The sequence below is a fragment of the Botryllus schlosseri genome, chromosome 2 (genome assembly GCF_051294905.1).
Source record: "Botryllus schlosseri isolate E-star chromosome 2, Bs_hap1, whole genome shotgun sequence".
NCBI lineage: Eukaryota > Metazoa > Chordata > Ascidiacea > Stolidobranchia > Styelidae > Botryllus > Botryllus schlosseri.
Window position 1 is genome coordinate 23,992,606 of NC_137237.1, and position 20,663 is coordinate 24,013,268.

Sequence of the window (20,663 nt, forward strand, 5' to 3'; positions counted from 1 at the left end):
GATTGCTTGAAACAGCCGAAACTGCTATACCACTCACTGCCGCCCTAGATAACTGACCACTTGGAAGTCAAATCTTGTGGTGTGTATTTTATGATGTCATAAAATCTCGACACAGAAGCATAATTCTAAATTATTATCCAACATAGACACCAGAGGAAAACGATCGAAGTTCTGTAGTTGCTTAAAATAAGACAAAATGAGGACGCAAGTCGAAAAGAAGGACATTTCTTAGAAATAAGGACAGTTGAGTTTTCTAAGATGCGGCCCTTAAAAATAAGGACAAATCTTAGAAATAAGGACGGTATGGCAACCCTGCCTATACATAACTAAAACCTACCGTAGTTTAGTTATCTATAGATGACCGGAGCTGGTATTACCTGCTCTAAGACTCTCCAATCTCCATATAGCATTTGATTGTTTGATTAGGCCTACTATGCTATTTCTACTTGACTACCAAGGATGAGTAATTTGCAGAGGTGGTCAGTAACGATGTACTTTTACTTTTTAGAAGTACTCAAGTAGTTTTCGTCAACTTCTGGTACTTACTCAAGTAGATCTGATTTCCTCTACTTCTACTTCGTAATATTTTGTGATCTACTTACTTACTTTTCGCTATTTTCAGTTTTTCAAGTAGAAGTAGTTTGATCCCCCAATACGAAAGATAGCCTGAGGAATTTCGGGGCTGTTTTCACGGAGTACTAACATTTAACATTCATAAAAGTCAAGTAAAGCCCAGAAATTTTTTTGCGCTTCGCGCACAGTAGTTATGGAGTGACAAATATGTTTTCACGAAAGTTTATCAGTCAATATTATTTAGGTACCAGATTATTGCTTGATTCCGCTCACACCGCATTGTCGCCCATAACAAATATTTCATCACAGTAAATATGGCCCACCGTAAGATTTGCAACTACCGTTTCGCAATTTAGCAATTACCTATCATATCGTAATCTAGCAGCCCATGACGTGTCATGCTAATCTGGAAAATCCTGCTTTTTTAACGTAACCCGTGTTTTAGCAGATCACCTTTGAAACTTTATGGACAAAAGACATGAAATATATTTTCCGCTGTTTAGAAGTGGTATTTATATTTTACTTTCAATTCCGAGTATCATACTTTGAGTTCTAATTACTTCCAGTTCTTTTGTCTGCAGAACATACATGTTGAAGCATAAAAGCAAGTGTAGTAATGCCTCTACTTTCCGAAAATAAAGCTACACTGAATATAAACATTACGATCCACAATATTTGTTAACAACGTATACTAATCGCACAAACCGTATCCGATATAACTTCTCCGTATTGGTCTTCGCCTAAACTTGGGGCGCTATAAAATGGGGTATGGCGCCAAGCCATTATATTCTCTAAAACGGCGTCTTCTAGTAAACAGAGGGTTAGTATTGCATTTTAATATCAATACTATAATTTACTATAAGTATATTTTGACAGTCCATGTGAACGAATTAGGATTGTTATCAAAACTACTTACTTACTTGAGTAGATTTAAAGTCAGCCAATTCTACTTCTACTTCAAGTAGTTTTAGGTGCCTTATGGAAAAAGTACTTCTACCCGTACTTGAGTAGATTTTTTTCGCCACTACTTCTACTCCTACTTGAGTAGCTTTCTTGACTACGTAGACCACCTCTGGTAATTTGAACACCTCTGGCTGTGGATATTTTTCGAATTCGCAAACGAGCCTTTGGCAGTTTCTACCCCGTGAAAATTTTAGTGTGATAATGATATTTTCAATGGTCACTCACTGATGACTTGGAATTCAAATGTATCACGATGGCAAAAATGGAAATTCAACACAACGCTAAGAGCAACCTTGTGACGTAGTTAATTAGACTGAGTTGTGAGAACGTCGCTTCCGTCACTGATATGGGTTTGGACTAGCTCAGTGGCTTGGACTATAGTTGAAATTGTAATCCCGTGCGGCGGCAAAAGTTATCAATGTGTGATAATGAGACGGAAATGATATATCTGCTTGGAATCAGTGCACCTGCCTTTATAAGTTCAATTCAATTTATTGCTAATAATTTCATAATTTCAATACACTACAAGACTGCGATACAATGATAGGAAGGTGTCGAAACGACTAGGAGTAGTCTTCGATATCAGACAACCACCTGGCATTCCCAGAGAGCATACAGTAAACGTTCGTGTCTACACCACGCAAATAACGTTTCAGAGGTTCGCACCAGCCCTAGCCGAGTCCGCAGTGAAAGTCGATAATTTTGGTACTGGAATTTAGCGTATTTTACCAGTAAGAATTGTTTTGTGAACGAGAAGTATCGTTTCGATGTATATTTTCACACCGAGACCCCGATTATTACATAAAAATTTTAGTAGAGATCGAATTTCAATATTGTTACATTATTATCGACTAACTTTCGAATTGTATATTTTGATGATGTCATCTAACACTGCAGCAAGTTTCAAGATTGCCACTAACTGATTAGGGTGGTAATTTCGTTATCGAAGACGAGTATCTGTAAGTGTGATATGCCATCTAACCTACGGCAAATTGTTGCGATTGTTGCGCTGCGATTGACGAAAACCGCTATATTCAGTCGAGCGTGACCTAGCAATGGGAAAACTAGAGTTTCCGTTCCATAGTCACATTCGATAGTTACATGCTCAAAAAACGCAATTATAACTAAGTACGCCTGATTGATATGTAGAACTATCTAGTTGGGGATATCTATTGCTCTATATATCCCTTGATGAAGTGTTGCTGATACTATTCTCTTCGAGGCCGCATGAAAGGTGCATTTAAGGTTCTTACTGTTGTGTATAACGTCATAATGAAGGGTACTCGGTAGCGAATCAGTTGCATACTCGATTTCGCATGGTCCTATTTATTAGACACGGTATGGTCTGTACCGTGGGCAATATGGCGTCTGGGCGTTAATAGGGTTGCATTCAAATACAAACATGTTTAAAACATGGCCCTTGTTTAAAACATGTTTCTTATTGTGTTTTTTAGCCATGACGTTACGAATCTTTCATTATTAAGTCACAGTCAATTGACATTGACAGTTGAAAATAGAAAATAAATATGGCTCCTTGAGGAAAAAGGCATGCGACCCCCTCTTAAAAAACGGACCAAAAATAACCATGACTACATTGTTATGTAGCATTTGACGGTTGGCGGTCATCATCATCAAAATATCCATCCCGCATCCATGATCCATATATATCTACATGGTATAACAGTTGAACCGACGACAATTTCAAGGGAGAACCATTCCATATCGTATGCGTCGACTATATGGGGTGCATATCGACCGTAACGCTCATACTACATTTTTTTTCGAATATATTTACAAAATCGTGGCATAATTATACAACTTTTGAGAAAAAACACTCTTTTCTAAATGACATTTTTCAACACTATTTATAACCTGTTTTGAGCAAAGCGTTATAAAACACCATTTTTTGTATATGCAACCATAAATATACATCGCCAGCATTGCCAACGAATTGGTTTAATCGTGCACCTTTAATTTCCGTATTGTCTTCTCAGGAAAACATTCTTAGGTACGGAATATAATACTGCATAATAAGGTGCACGAAATTACCCTCTCGCTCAAATTACACCTCTGTGATACAATAATAATTCGTGCCTTATCACAATAGTGTTGATCTTAGCAATCAAGCTCGTTAATTCACAGTTGATCCTATTTCTGCTTCTTCTTATGCTCGCCATACGCAGAAATCGGCACGACGCAGGGTGACCACTGGACCGACCATGTATTGTTTAACAACAGAGTGAATGCGAAAGCTGCATTATTAGCACAATAGTCACGTCTGAATGTGGTTATTTACTTTCGAACTCGCGTCTCACCACCAGAAATTGAATCCGAAGCCGTCATGCAAAATATTACTCCGTACAATTACTCTTGGCAGCAACATTCAGTTATATCATTCTCAGATGGTATATAGGCACTAGATTACGCTTCATATTTGTAAAATTCATGGCAAAGTGTAACATGGTTCTCAGCTGATATGCATGTGATGATTCAATATACGCTGAATTTGCATTTTCGACAAAAATGGCAGCGTGATATGAAGCACTACTTTCGATAACGAAATTATCTTATGACTAGAGACCTAACAACGATATTTGATGACTGGTGACTAAGCTGCGTAGGTTATATGCATATGCTGCTTAAATATTTATATTTATAATCGCATACATTGGCATATTATGTGCCTCTCGTGCATTGCGTTAGATATTTTACTAATCATTTGTTGACATGAAAGTACAGGCTATTTATGAATTATAATTATCTAATGTAATTGCTATTGGAACATAACACTTTTTGGTCTAGATATTTTTCAGGGGTGACAGGTAGTTCGTACAGAGTTCTCATTTTGGTGACGTTGAAAGTTTGCCGTGGCATCAATTGTCTGACTAGTGTCGACGGGACTAGGATCGTGCCTGCTTTTGCTGTCCGGAGAAGTGATATATGTGCTATTGCCACGACGGAAATTGTTGTGTATACGTGTACAATACATATTGTACAGTTCTGGGACTTCAGTTGTTCAAGGAAATGAGATGTAGTTTCAACAGTAGAATCAGTTTGGTTAATTGCCGCGATGTACTGTGTTGGTGTGAATGTGAACTGCTGTGAACTTCACCCTAACGCCTAGACGCGAAGGCACTTCATCTGTTAATCACCACTTCCGTAATCAGGGACCATTCTCTAAAAGTATAAATAATCCTTATCATTTTACAACCAATTCCAAATTCGTTCCGCACGTAGGATTATCATATTTTGTGACTGAAATTCCGGATACTCTCTATAGCGTCTGCTAGCAGGTTTTAAAAAGAGGTATGAAACACATTTTTATCAATATGACGTCACACTGGCAATGGTTTTCATTTTTTCTAATGTATACATAGGTGAATTTTTGAACATAGGTCCCGAATTAACTGTGATATTATGTATAATTTGAGCGCTGGCGATTGCAAGGGTTGGTATCTTCATTTGGTCAGCAGACTTCGCAGGTCGGATGGTTGTCAGGCGCGCCGTATCCGGCACGCTGGATGTGCTCTACAGCCCTGCGATCGTGTTAGGTTGGTTCAGCTATGTGGTTGTGTGTTGTAACCAGGACTGATACAACACTTTCTCAGCGCCCTCCCGCCCCCTGAAACACAGTGGTATGGGACAGACGATATACTGATTCTTCCATACTATACTGTATATGATATTTACATGTTATACCCTACTATATATATACGACACTAAACCGCGTGCAGCGAGAAGAAAAATTGCAAGTGGCATAAATCTGCCCAAAATAAGATATTGTTCATGTTGATTTACGAAAAAAATTTTAAGCTCCCTTTAAGCCAAGGGTGGCCAACCTTTTCGGCCAAAGGGCCATCCGCAATCGACGAACCATTGCGCGGACTACTAACCGCGCCATGCGCGAAAATTTTTCAAAGTGTATAGGTCAATAAATAGGTCAATAATATTGTTACTTGAGTATGTTGCGGGTCTGCTATATATCACTGGGCACAGTTTACAAGTACAGGACTATTCGGCACCTGGACATATCGATATCGAAGGCTTCGGTCAACATGCTTCAATCATTTTGTGGCTAGGTTTCATCGTCGACTTCATTGTAATGTACGAAGATCTACCAAAATGTTACTGGCCCAGTGATCTGCCAATGCGTCGGAACTGATATTTTAGTCATCAGCACACCAAGTGTTTCGCCCAGACTAATTAAATTTTTGGTTAGCCTGGCAAGTTCACAATGTGGGCAATCCATTCTGTATAATATGACTAATTTCGAAAAGCACCTCGCGGGCCACGGGTTGGCCGCCCCTGCTTTAACCCGACAAAATTCCGGACATTTAAGCATATGTTCTCATTTCCTCCCGGACACAGTTTGAACAGCGAAAATCCGGAAATATCCGGAAGATGCGGACGTATGGCAACCCAAGTTCCTTGCCTCTACAAATTTTCGAAAATGATTGGCTGGAAGGATGCGGCCAACAGTGACAAAGCAAGTTGCCATATATCAAGACTTTGGATTTGCGGTAATATTTACCTTATGTGATGTCATACTAGAATCGTAACATCAGCGGGCTGCATGGTATAGTTTTCCTCACTAAATAGTTCCTATTGGTCAATGATCACGTTCCTGATCAATCACCTAACTTCCAGTATTTCGAAATATAGGGCTTTATATATTCCTTTTGAACGAATTTTCTCGACTAGACCATGCTCATGACTCACTGACCTCATCCGTAGGCCAATATTGCCGACGCGGTCTTTTAGCACAATTATGTGGTATGCGTAGGCTGTCAATTTGACTAATGCAGATCGATATGGACAAATGATATTCATTGATTCTATCGTTGTCTGTTGACTTACGTTTGTCATGCAATAACGTGCATTCGCTTCGATAATAAAGCGTGAAATGCCGAAGATATACGTCAACCATAGCCAACTCTGCGTTAAGAGCGAGCTCCTATTTTATGCAGGTTTGCCAGGGATTTGACTTCTGCTCATGCGCTATGTGTATGTTGTGCTTGTGCCACATGGGATTGCGTAAAGTTGTAGCAGGTGTTTTCAGTTAATATGCCGACAATGACATAAAGCGTATTTTCAGTTGCGACGCGAGCCCGTGTCTACTGCGAGTTGCTGTGTCGAATTCGTGTTATACATCAAACCATATATTAGCACAGTATTGGCTATTAGAACCACGATTAAGTATGGCGAAACCAATAAAGAACGGCATGATAGTTTTTGCCACTTGACTTAGAACTGCGTAAAGGATGCCTCAGTCTGGAGTTTGGGTACACTCTTCCGCGAATAGTATTATTCCTTGGTTTCGAGGCTTGTAAAAGATCTAATCGGGGATATAGTTCGTGAGCATGAGCATGAGGTGTCAGTGTCATGCTCTCACACTAGCAATCATGGTAAGCTGTTGACTGAGTGTTGTATAGTGACGGCAAGCGGTGCCATGATATTCTGTTACATGCCTCACTTTCACAAAACGACAGCAAATTAAGGCAGCAATAGATTATAGACCTATATTTAGGCGTAGGGTTACCATACGTCCTTTTTTCAATTTCGGTCAACAAACTTTTATGGTTTGATAAAAGAGTCTTTCTAATCCCGATTCCAAAATATGGTAACCCTACCTATTTGAATAGGTAGGGTTACCACATAAACGAGATGGGAGAAATACTTTCTCCCATCTCGTTTATGTATTATTATCGTAACAAGCCAAGTGTTTATTACCTTTCAGATTTATGATGATTAATCAGTTGTTCGGCAAAGATCGTGGATCTTTTAGAAGACCTCGGACGCGTAATAATACGAAGCCCAGAGCTCAAACAGCACCTTCGGAAAATAATCGACTATCGCCCAACGTATCTAATAACGAGCCAAATAATGGACTAACCGGCCAGGTAGGGCCTGGAATATTAGCCAGATTCAGGAAACTGTTTAATTCGATTAGACGAGGGGAAGGCCGAAGGGAATTATTTGACTACACTCCTTCTCAAAATCCGGAGGAATTCTTGGAAAACCTGCGACAAATTACAGAAAACTCGGACGAAGATGAGTTCAATAGACTAGCTAGTTACGAGGTCACAACTACATCTCCGGAGTCCGAAATTGCTACTGGACACACTCGGTTCGTGTGCATATCCGATACGCATTCGACCCACCGACGAATGAAAGTACCCGATGGGGATGTTCTGATTCACTGCGGAGATTTTACTGAAAGAGGTTTCATGAAAGAAGTTGTCGATTTCAATCGGTGGCTAGGTAAGTTGCCGCATAAACACAAGGTTGTGATAGCCGGAAATCACGAGATTTCTTTCGACAAGGCCATTATGGAAGGATTGCAAAGTGCTGATAATGTGCGCTTTCGCATGCACCGGAATATCCCGGAACATGTTTGGCGAGACTGGCAAACAGTATTGACGAATTGCACGTACCTCGAAGACAGCGAAACCGAAATCAACGGGATTCGAATATACGGTTCGCCCTGGCAACCTAATTGCGGGAACTTAGCCTTCAATTTAAAGCGTGGTCAAGAGATATTAGATAAATGGAAGCGCATTCCTAGCGGAATCGATATCCTATTGACTCATGGCCCACCGGCGGGTAGGCTGGATCGTGCGAACAGAGGCACCCGCGCTGGGTGTGTTGATCTTTTGAACGAAGTGCAATTGCGTGTCAAGCCCAAGTATCATATATTTGGCCATATACACGACGGTTACGGTACCGACTGCGATGGACATACTACTTACATAAACTGTTCAGCTGTGGATGCATTCCGTAATCCGATCCGCGACGCGGTTGTGTTTGACTACCCTAACAAAGAATTGCGCCAACTTGGCGATGTACCGGATATCATTGTTACTGATGCATAATCGGAAAGTGTCGTAGGTCTGTGTCATGGGAGTTGGTAAACGATTGCAATGCATAAGGTATAGTTGATTGTGACTGAATGCGCAGCGCAATGGCGCATTACGCAACATAACTATCGTTTTGCTTAGCAGCCGGAATATGAATTCGATACCATCCCATCCCACATATATTTGTCAACCTCTTTTCACGATTTATCGCGGGCGATACTGCGTGGCTTGCTGAATAAGCGCTTCTATACGACTGTGGGCAATATCCCGCTGAGCGCTGACCAGTGACCATGCAGTGCTGCTGTGTGATCGCTTTGCTCCGATGCAGTATAGCTTCGTGAGCTTCGTGACAGTAATTTGTTAGGTTAGCTGGGCGTGATATATAGGCATACCATATACAGCAACCATGAGATTTGACCTGCATCGCGTGCCGTGTATAGGCCTACTACACGCACTTTTCTGATTATTTAGTACAGTTCATAGAACACTTCTCCACTCTTTCTGCATATGCCACTTCGTTTATTTATTAGCGTTATTACTTCGTTCTGACTTCACGTGAATATGAATGGGTCAAACCAATGAAGAAATCGTCTGTCCTCGTGTCTGAGATTTCGACTATTGTTTATTTGTAAAATGAAAACTTTCCTACCAATACACATGCCAATTAGCAAGTGGTCGTAATGTTTGCAATATTTGCATCACAGACAACAAGGTTTCTTTGAATGACCATTGACCATAGGCCATCTACGTAAATGATGGGTCATAAACGATTTCACGTACTTGCTTTCATCGAGTATCCGGCCTTTTCCTAAAGATATAACTTGTACAAGAACTCATTTTCTGAAAATATATGGTCGATGCCGCGTGTCATCTCGCAGAATCGCTGTGACGTAAATCGACAACTATATGGGATGGGTATATTAGGAGGAGCCTATACACATCCATTCAATTTACATCATAGATCATGTTTCAATGCCAGATCATTATGGAGGTAGAATGTTCCGGCCATTTCGCGGTTGTCATTTCGAGCCACGGTTTTACAGGTATACGTGGCAGCGCATATCGCGGCGTCGCACGCCAACCTATATAAGTGGCCAAAGTATAGTCATTGCTGGTACTCAAGTACAAGTATAGAAGTAATGCCATAAATTAATAATCAAATGCAAGATTAATCTATTTAGAGAAGGCAGTGATATCTAGAACTAGTTCAAGATACCCTGAGAGAAGGTGTAGCCAACATGTTTGAAACCAAGAGCTACTTCTTGGGTACTGATTAAAGCGAACGGCTACCAATTTCTCCCGCCGTTTACCTGTAGTCTCTCGGATCAATTTTTTTCACTTTGGCAGTCAGAGCACTAGCAAGGGTTTCCTTTTCTTACCAAGAAAAGAAACCCTTTCCCGGCTCTCACGCCAGCGTCACCGAGTTCACTTGCGTTGCTGCACTAGACGGAGCCGGAGGGCCAATCTCCGCGTTGCGACTTGGGAATGCTAGATTCCCTTTCGAACTCCGCCGGAAGAAGAAGAGCAACGCCCCGCGATCGAAAACCGGTTTCGCATATTCATTAGGGTCGAATGCATGACTTATGTCCAACTGCTGTTCTCACGGAACCCTTCTCCACTTCGACCTAACCACGAAGATCGACTCATCTGGTCCTTACAGGTGACATGATGCAAGCGGATTCCGTGTACTGTAGGTGCATGACTCCTGTGCCAAATTCTTCTATGCTTCTAGTAGAAATAGAATACGGCAACTCTTCAAAGTACTCAAGTAAGTAAAATGAATAAGAAGATCGGGAAGAAGCGCCTTTTACCTCTGTCTGTCATTAGTTCATGCTATAGTTCTCAAATCTGCAATATGCATATTGTATATAGCGTTGCATTTAAAACAAACGGCGTTTGAAACACTTTTAAAACATGTTTTAAACAGTGTTTTAAATAAAGGCCTTTAAAAAAATTGTGTTTTTTTCAAGCTGTAAAATTATGCCATAATTGTGTAAATACTTTCCAAAAAACATGTTGTATGAGCCTACGGACAATTACCACCCGATATATCCAACGTATATCGATATGGGATGGTTAAAACCAACAAAATAGTCGGTTCAACATTGATAGTACAGATATTTCGTCAAAGGAGCTATATTTACCATATATTTTCAATTATCAATGTCAATCCACTATGACGTCGCAATTGAATATTCGTGACGTCGTGGCTTTAAAATACGATAAAAACATGTTTTAAAGTGGGGCCTTATTTTAAACATGCTTGTTTTAAATTGATTTTTGTTTTAAATGCAACCCTAATTGTATACCTTCGTGATCATCGCAAATTCATGACTACTAGCAATTCTTGAAGTTATACTATGTCATCGTAATGCAGGATCTGGATCAACGGGGTGCCGTGGCAGTTTTACTCTTTTCAAATGATGCGAACCCATCCGGCAACACGAGATGGCTGGGTCTGAACAGCGTCATCTCACCTCACCTGTCTGTAGGTCTTGCCAGGTTTTGCATCGTCACCGAAACTTCTAACAGAGACCTGGGATATTTTAAAATTTTACTGACCAGTGATTAATACAAGATGCGAGAAGACATTTCGTTAAATTTGGATCGTTATGAGTAACATCAGACGAATTGAATCAAGCTCTGATTAATGACTGCTGTATAGTGTATAAGCTTCAACAATATCTTATGCAGACAGGATCGTGGACAAAAGCGCTTTCCAATACCTCTCCTATCGAACATAAATTCCGAACAATTTAATCTAGATATTTGCTATAGTTCCGATAAGCGGGCCGTAATATGAGATCGAAAAATCTAAATAAAATATGTATATTTGTGCGAACATTTGCTTGGAATTAGCATTCCAATTTAAACATCAAGTGACGTCATAAGTTATTCGGTCACGTCGCGTCTTCACAGAGAACCTTCGATAAAATTCGTCTTCCTGCGAACGAGAACCATTCCTGAGTATGCTGGTGTATCCGGAATATATGAGATAATGGCACTGTCATCAATGAAAGGTGGTTCCCGGTTCCCGCAGCATCCGGCTATAGGAAGATTGCAACAAACAAAATTGCACGTGGGCTTTTAACTTCAACTAGAAGAGTTTTTGATGTTACAAATCACGCGTGCGCAGTGCGCAGTTGCACAAATGCACATATTGCACTGCTGAAAATTACATATATTTTTGGGCAACATATTTTAAATATAAATAGGACTTGGCCTTCAAAAACATCTTCGGCCGAGTCCATTGTTATTATAATTACTTCATTACATCTAATTACTTCGTGACTTTCCCGTCTGCTATATAGTAAAATATCTTGGAATCGCCCAAACGTATCAGAATAAACTGAAAGAGACACTTCTTTCGTTAGTAAATAAATAATGCAACAAACGCAAATTTTAACATGAGCTTGTCCCGCGTTCGCCTGCTTCTGATTTTTATTTTTTGCCGTTGCCAGCGAGGGCCGATGCGATTCGTTTTCTGGTAATAACAAAAGCTGTCGCACTTGCCCGGAAGATTATTTTTTTTACTGCAAGCAATTTATCAAATCTATTGGCAATGGATTTTGGCGCGTGACAATCAACCCACTATAATTCGGGCATACTGATGGTGTGTATGGTGGAAGTTTGCCGGTGACAGTAGGGAATCGTAGAAATCATGTATTGGTTCGATGGTAGACAATCTCTTGCCGTTTTTTCTTAATTCCAACATATTGTGGTCACAACTACAGCAATATACCATGCATTCGATTCATCATTCGACAAAAAGATTATTATCAGTTATCACATGCGAGGATATCAAAGCACGGATGCCGTCGTTTTCAGGCCCGCAGTGTGATGCGAATTTCTGCATACCATAGGAGCGACACAACCAAGATTATGATATTCAAAATGAAATTAGAGCAGTTTCTATTGATAGAGACCGGCTATTCTGCCTTATATCTCCCATTACCGAGGTGTAGCAACGAAGCCGTGCATGCTATGAATACTTGAAATTTAACGTAGATGTATAATTTCAGATGCACTAATGACCCCAGCAATCCATTCTCGCCGGCGTAAGGAGGACTGCATTTGACCGAAAATGACTCGCAGGCAGAACCCCGAAAATCGACGCATCTCGCATTACGTCTCACTCAATTTGAAAGTGCATTGTCGCAAAGACGTTGCGCAAGCGCCACATACAATACTACAGCAGTTATTCTACCTTCGACCACTATAAAATAAACGAAACCGTCTCTGGGAAATGAACAAAATCTCAAAAGCAACATATTTTTTTTTCGAAATACGTTTATTTTGTTTCAAAGCTATACGAAGCGCCGCGCGTTTCCTATCGCTCATATTTCCCAGCTCTCCGAAACTATACAACAGCAGAATGCAAGGTCATCGTATGCATGTCAACGAGAATTGATCACTTCACACTATACCGATGAATGGCCAAGTGCCATAACATGTCTATTTAGTATGATTCATATCATTTGCACCTATAGTACCGATAACCTCTATCGAACCGTTTCCGTTGCTATATATTAAGCGATTGGCTTCGATCTCAAAGTATTTGGGCAAGTTTACGGCGTCTGGGAATTTAAAAATTAAAGATGGTAAGAAATTATTTTTGAGGTCTCAGGCAAAACTAAAGAAATTATATGATCTTATTCAGAGTACTTTAACAAAAGAACTGCAAGATGGTACGATGAAATTTGCATCATTGATATTGCTCAAAAGGAATGTATTGTGGGCGTTACAATCTATTCAGAGTTTACGGCCGCTTTTGAGATTTTCACCAAGGATACGGAGGGTGGTTTTCTAGACACCGAGGCATTGGGCAAGGTACTGCGCATGCTCGGACAAGAATCGACAGATGATGAACTGGAAGAAATTGTGAAAGATAACGGCAGCGGTGATATAGCTTGATATTTATTGAGGTCTACAATTGCAGCAGTGCTATTTAGTAATGTTATTGTTATTATTATTATTAACACCGATGGTGGCTATAAGATAGGGTTACCATACGTCTTCTTTTGAGAGGATTTATCCTCTTTTGTGACTTTTTTGAAAGTGTCCTCGGAGGACGCCCAAATGTCCTTTTTTCGAGGATTTTGGTTAAATATAGGGCAAAATTTGACTGAGATACACTAAATCAGCACTGAAGTAACGACCTAACGCTCCGGCGGTTATTTCGGGAGCTGACCCGGAAAGTTGACCTTTTTTGTAGTCAACCAACTGATAATGTGAAAGGATAACTGTATTTTCGGAGCTGAGCCAGAAAGTTGGCCTATTTTTTCAACCGACCACGAAGTGCAAAACATTTACGATTTTCAGGATTTTCCTCCGGTATTGCGAGTCTGAAAATTTCGAAAAAGTGTCCATTGTTCAGATTTCCAAAATAGGGTAACTCTACTATAAGATGGTCAGATGTCTCACTTCATCCGGATGAAATCTATTGTCCTGTGACATTGGAGAGGATTTCTCTTATTATCCAACAACATATACCGTTTTAAAACAATGGCAATGTCCTGTCCAACTTTACCCTACAATACGCTACAATGAAGAGGTTTCACTGGAGTAGTATCTAATGCGAGAAAGATGTGCATAAAATTTTAGCAAGTAGGATAAGATAATGTTCTGGATTAAATTAATGTCCCATAGTTCTACCGATTCAATTCTGTTGCCCTCGATCTGGATTTCGAGCTGCCGGCGTTGCTTACCAATAGGTCAAGTCATCGTGGACTTTGTGACACATTCGAAAGTCCATTTCAAAACCGGCAAATGATCGTACGCGCGTAATATCAGGTTTTCAAACCACAAGACTTGGCAAGCATAAAGAGCATGCGTCATATACTCACATCTACCATATCACTTACCTATAAGCTAATTAGTGTAACCAATTATTATGAAATCGTCATAGCCCTGCTTCAATTGATATATAACAATTATAATACCATTTGACAAATTATGATGTCAGTAATTTCATAATAACATTGCAGTCGGTATATGACGATCAATGTCCTAACTTCAGTAAATTATCCAGTATCCACAATATCAGCCATAATCGATGTTGCAAATGAATTCTACGTAACTTCTGATGTCATTTTGTATTACAATCTTCTGCAAGGTGGAGCAATGTGCCTTGAGGATTTTCTGGGTTACATGAGTCGAACAATATCCGGACAAGTTTCCGACAAGAAAACTGAAGACGATCTGTCGAGCGGTTTCAAAAAACTCCTCCAAGAGTCATTCCGATGGTATGATAAAAACGGAGATGGATTCATTACCAAAGACGAACTTAAAGTAAGAAATTCACACATTAAAATCACAGCAAATTGCGACTTACGTTGGTCGTCGCTACATCGGTATGTGTCGCTGTAGTTTAACACGGATTCTATCGTATGCCGACACGTGCATCTAAAATGTCCTGATATATTACCATCAAATTGTACGCACTCTCGGCAAGCAGCAGCAAGGAGATCGTGACAATGTCTCGTAGTGATGTAATACTGTGATGTATAATACTGTTCCACTTGCTACGTTTTCTTTGTTCTTGCTCTGATGCATATTTTACGCTGTGTACAATGTGTATACCGGTCCCCGTCGTCTACCAATCCTTACCATGTTGTGTTTGGTGGTGAGATGTATAAAACATACTGACTAACTGTAGTATGACGACTAATAACTATGGCTGGGCAGTGGGCAGTGGACACAATAATTCGACTACTCGAATCTAAATCGAGTATTAATTATAATGATTCGAGTTGACTAGTGAGATATGATTTGCTCTAGTACTGAAATGATACGCTCCTTTTCACAAAGAGGTAATTAATCATCGAGATGTATAATTTCGGCAATTTTTCAACTGTAAACCACAATTGGTCGTACGTTAGTGGAAATGACATATCTCTGAAGTCTGAAGGAAGGGCAATGAAATGCATATTGTCAAAAACTATATCATATGATAGACAAAAAAGTTCTATCAAATATGCCGGACCAGATTTGTGCAACAGTATCTCGCCGGCTATCCGACAGTCATCGAGCATGTCCACATTCAAGTCGAAATATTGAGTCAATAAATCTACTATAGCTCGCTCCTCTAGTCTACAGGACCGCGACCTGACATATCGATCTCGCCTTCCGACACATGCCCTCTTTTTTCTGTCACCTGTCCTTTTATATTATCTGTTTATAGTTTTCATTAAGTGTACATGCCTCCTTTTTTACGTCGCCTTGGCCACTCCAAGTCATTTCGAGACGTTCTTATCTTTCATTGTATCGCAGTCTTTCGGTGTATTATGATGAAATTTTTAGCAATAATTTGAATTGAATTGAATATCCTTCACTGTGATGTAAAACTGGCATTATATTATTTTTGGTTTCATAAAAGGTACATATTTGAAGGTCACACATTATCCATACTGTTGTGACGTCATACAGAATGACACTCGAATGCTCGACTCATTGCGAATAATACTCGATTCATAATCGAATCACTCCTGTACTTGACCAGCCATGCTAATGAACAATACAAATTGCTTGTGTTTGAAATTGGAAATATGTAATATGGCAAAAAACGGCGAGGGCGATACGCACTTGTGCGTGCAACGACACATTTGATATTTTAATACGTCAAGATTGAATGCCTTTGTTAGTTTGCTATCTGGATAACTTTAGGATTACCTCTAGGATTTTTTTAGATAGACTAAAATGAATCATTTTTACTGCAGGTCGCAATGCAATCAACGGGCGAAAAAGTACACGATTGGGAAATTGATGAATTCTTGAATAATTGTGACGACAACAAAGACAATGTGATTGATTTCGATGGTTTGTTCAAATGCGTATTTACAATATCCATTTGCATTTATTGAGTACTGGACATGGGCATTGGGATTTGGACTTCAATGAAGCGGCAATGATTTGGGATTTGGATCGGATATGCTATGTTTGCAAAACGGAATAAAAACATTGGAATGGTTTTGTAATCTTCGCTTTGCTTGTATGAATTTTGGGTATTATCATATGCATCTGTAGACTAGATCAAATCTGTCACGGGTTTGCATCTTTAAACATAAATTATCCACGCATTTTTTTTATATAGATTTAACCACACCGTAAGTATGAACATTATACACCTCTTATATTTGGATTCTTTTTAGAATGGGTGTCAATCATGAAAGACATGGAAGGCCAAGTTCAGTCATAATTGCGCCGGGTACAGTTACGTATGATCATTTCTTTTAAATATCCCAAAAGACGTGAAGTTATATGTATTCCCTGTAAGCGTACATTTCCCATGACATTGCACCATATCGATCGTTTTGTCGCAAAATAATATAGGCTGTATAAAAGTTTAATTTTGTTCTGGTGTGATTCTAGGAATGTTGCTGTCACATTGTAAGTGAATTTACATTGATTTTATGCAATCCGAGAATATTGCGTGACAATAATGCTTTTGAATCTTGAATTAGTTATACGCACGTTTCGAAACTTACAGAGACAGATGCAACCAGCCGCCAGAGCAATCGGTAGAAATCAGATAATGGAGCGACGAGTATACGTTATAGTGACAGTGACACGAAGATCGAGATACTGAATTTTATGAATTTGTACCTTGAATAACTACCGCAGTTTAGCGGGTACTATACAGGCAGATTAATTCATTGACTGAGTTTAGCCTAAACTCTCTCAAACGCTTGAGACACATGCTAGCACACTAAATTAGGAAGATGTGTTCCTGTCTCTTGTGAAAGCTAGTGTATAAAACTAGTCAAAGAACGTTTTTGCCCTCATACCCATTCCATAATTATAAATCAAGGATAAATTCACACAATTGAGATCGGATCTTCGATTGTTTGGTTAACATATCGAGTGATGATGATACCAGCTCAATGTCATACCCAGCTAGAACTAATTTAACGGGTGGCCTGGTCCGAAAGCAGAGCTAATCAATGAGATCTTTAAAATGAAATTTGTGTCATCCATAGAAAAAAAATGATACTGGAAATATCATGCACATGCACATCGTTTTTCTCAAATATAAAATCCTCGCGGGTCGCGTAGGCTATTTGATACCCTCACTGAAACTCAACTTAATCACCATGCTCATCATGACGTAGATATCACATATTATACGGACAACCCATGAATACAGGAATATAGGTCAGCGTCAGGGGTGTCGAACCGTTTTGATATTCACAGCCGCAGTTCGATTACTTATATATAGGGCTGGGCATTTTCGAGTACCTGAGTGATTCGATTCTGAATCACGTATTTTGCTTCGAGTCGAGTCGAGTATTCGAGTATCGCTCATTATGACGTCATAACAGAGTGTAATATGTTAAAGTTCAAATTTGTACCTCTTTATGCCACCACAAAGAATATAATCCGTGCTATCCATCACATTAACTATACTTAGTATTTTTCGACCATACCGATTCCATTGCACTTTGTGACAATGTTGTGGGATGATCATGACTTCGGAAATGTGGTATTTCCAGTAACGTTCGTAGCTTTGTACTTGTACTTCATGCCCTGTTTTCTATGCTGCAATACGGACAATTAAGGTTTCATGGCTTCCACAGTGGAAAAGAGTATAGACGCTATAATTTTTGATGATAAATTAACTTTTAGTGGCGAGAAGCGTATAATATCAGTACTCGAAAAATTCGTCTTTTACTACTCGACTCGAATCATTAAAATTAATACTCGATTCAGATTCGAGTACTCGAATCATTGTTGCTAGCCCTACTTATATAACGAAAAACCGCATTCCAGTGGACAGTCGTAATGGACCACATGGACGCCCAATATCCATTTTAGATGAGCTATACTGGGAGACTTCGTATCGCGGAGAGCCCTTATGGTTTCTGTGCCATCACTGCATTCTTGTGAAATATATTGGGCATGAAAGTTTCTAATCGTGAAATCGGAACGTCTTATCTGGTAAATAGGGTGGCGTCTTTCTCTGGTGGCGAATTTCGGCCTTGCCATTTTGTGAGCATTATCATCCGTTTACTTCTAGATATAGATTTTCCGAGGTAGCGTTTCAGATAATGCCGATTTTCAAATAATTATATACATACAATTGCCAGCTACTAAAACTTGCACATTCAGAATAATTGGAATTGCCACCGACGTAGCTCATAAAGTAGACCAAGTAACGTCAGCAAGCTATTGGTAAACACCCTAAGAAATAAAAACTATATAACCCAAAGCAGTGGCGTAACAGCCACCTGTCAGTTCTGGCTCTGCCCAGGCTGCAAGGGGGCGGCCGCGGGGTGGCACACAGCACGGTGATGACTTTTTTAAATCAACGACACAGTGAGGGTGGCGAGATAGCGCAGTGGTATAATCCACGGTTGCAACACCAATGGGTGTGGGTTCGAGTCCGACCGAGGTCGACTTCCGAATTCCGACACCTAAGTGTTGGAGGTTTACCTAGGCTCCTCCTCGCCACCTCATCCGCGTCAGCGGTGTCTTACAAAAAGCCTCGAGGTGGGCCGTGCTATAAGTCGGCGTTACGGAAAATAAGAAGAATATCGGCCTGGTGTAAATGACCATAGTAGTCGACAAACACCATGAATACCCCAAAACAAACAAACAAATGACACAGAGTAGACCAACGTGATTTTCACAACAACGTAACTGCTCTCTGCAACACGTAAAGACGTGCTGCCTGCTCTTCAACAGTGTAATGTAGTTTACGAATTCACTGCGGGAAAAACACAGGGATTGTCACAATTAAGGCTCCGAGTCACAAGCCAATTGTGGTGTCAAGTCGAGTCATTTTCAATTTGCCATCGAGTCCGAGTACAAGTCATCGAGCAGAGGTTCGAGTCCGAGTCATGGTATTATGACTCGAGTCCGAGTCCAAGTCATTGTGTTGACTGCTCACTCGCATCTGCAGTATGGAATCGTAGTATGGGGAAATGCATGTACAACATTTTTGTGCAGAATTCGAACCCTGCAAAACCGTGCAATACGGCTGATCTCATCTGTACCTTTACGTACCAATTTATCGCCTTACTACCGTAAGCATCGAATTTTGCGAGTTGATGAACTGTATCGCTTCGAAGTATCAAAAGTTGTTCACAAGTATTTTTCCAATAGTCTGCCTCCTGTGTTTGATGACTTTTTCATACCTGCTAAACATGTCCATTCCCATTACACGAGATCTTCGTCTAAAGGAAACGTCTACTTACCCCAACCCAATAGCAACCTAACTAAGAGATCTATCGACTACTCGGGACCTATCATCTGGAATGCATTACCATCACATATCCGTGAATTGCCTTATAATAGATTCAAAAAAGCCCTACTTGATCACCTCTTGTCGTTACACTAACACTGTTGCCCTACCTCGCCCAGACATTGCTTCATTGATCATTTGCTACCATTGTTTAATTTTTTTTTCTATTTTCTTTTCCTAACTAAACATTTCTTACAGCCAGACTGTTCTGAGTCAAGTGTACCTGTTTGATGCTGGTGTGATCAGACTAGATGACCTTCATGGTCTTATCGATCATTCCTATCTAATACCGAATACTGTGCACGCATATTTTCTGTACCACCATCACTGCCGTTTGTTATGTATTTTGGTTCGATGAAAATAAAGACTCTCTCTCTCTCAGTTTCCAGAAAAAGTCCTGTTAAACCCTCTGTTATAACTCTGATATCGAATCGTTCGCATGTATAATATACTAATTTTCTTCACTTTTAATAGTTTCTGGTCGCATTTTCAAGTATCAGTACCAACAGACGAACTCCCAGTAGGGTGGTTATACTTTACTACTTTTCGAAATTACAATGTAACGTCGCTCTGGGCCGTCTGAGTCTCGAGTCATATGACTTATTGGTTCGAGCCATGCGTAATGACTCGAGTCCAAGTCGAGTCAATACACATATTGACTCGAGTCGAGTCGAGTCATTTCCGTATTTTGAGAAAATGACTCGATTCAAGTCGTGTCGTCAGAAAATCGTGACATGAGTCGAGTCATGAATCTCGAGTCATTACAACCCTGGAAGAACGTTAAAGCGCCCGCAGGAACGCATAAATCAGCATGTCCCTAGATTCATTAGAACACGCGCCTCACGCTCGGTGAGAAGCTCATCCTTGACCCATCCGCTCAAATATTGATGCGAAACAATCAAACGCCATAAATTCTGCAATTGGCAAACACATTGTTAGATGATCCCGCATGTGCGAGAAATTATCGAGTCGACAGATTTCGCGTACGCGGAAAGGGTCGTTCACACTTTCACTTGTGTGCCTTGGAG

General features: G+C 40.1%; 1 protein-coding gene and 1 pseudogene across 3 annotated transcripts; both read left to right on the forward strand.

Annotated features, from left to right (window-relative positions):
* Positions 1-4,242: 4,242 nt before the first annotated feature.
* On the forward strand, positions 4,243-9,273 carry LOC145456870 (metallophosphoesterase MPPED2 pseudogene; annotated as a pseudogene). Of its 2 annotated transcripts, XR_013920728.1 has the most exons (3): positions 4,243-4,842; positions 5,905-6,056; positions 7,274-9,273. The product of XR_013920728.1 is annotated as a metallophosphoesterase MPPED2 pseudogene, transcript variant X1 (transcript). The 2 variants fall into 2 exon arrangements; XR_013920729.1 differs by lacking the exons at positions 4,243-4,842; positions 5,905-6,056 and adding an exon at positions 6,103-6,941.
* Positions 9,274-12,864: 3,591 nt separating this feature from the next.
* LOC145456964 (troponin C, body wall muscle-like) lies at positions 12,865-16,851 on the forward strand. Its single transcript, XM_080335116.1, has 6 exons — positions 12,865-12,994; positions 13,054-13,081; positions 13,150-13,293; positions 14,509-14,684; positions 16,112-16,211; positions 16,544-16,851. The coding sequence occupies exons 1-6, from the start codon at positions 12,992-12,994 to the stop codon at positions 16,588-16,590; spliced, it is 498 nt and encodes a 165-aa protein (XP_080191242.1). The 5' UTR covers positions 12,865-12,991; the 3' UTR covers positions 16,591-16,851.
* Positions 16,852-20,663: the final 3,812 nt, after the last annotated feature.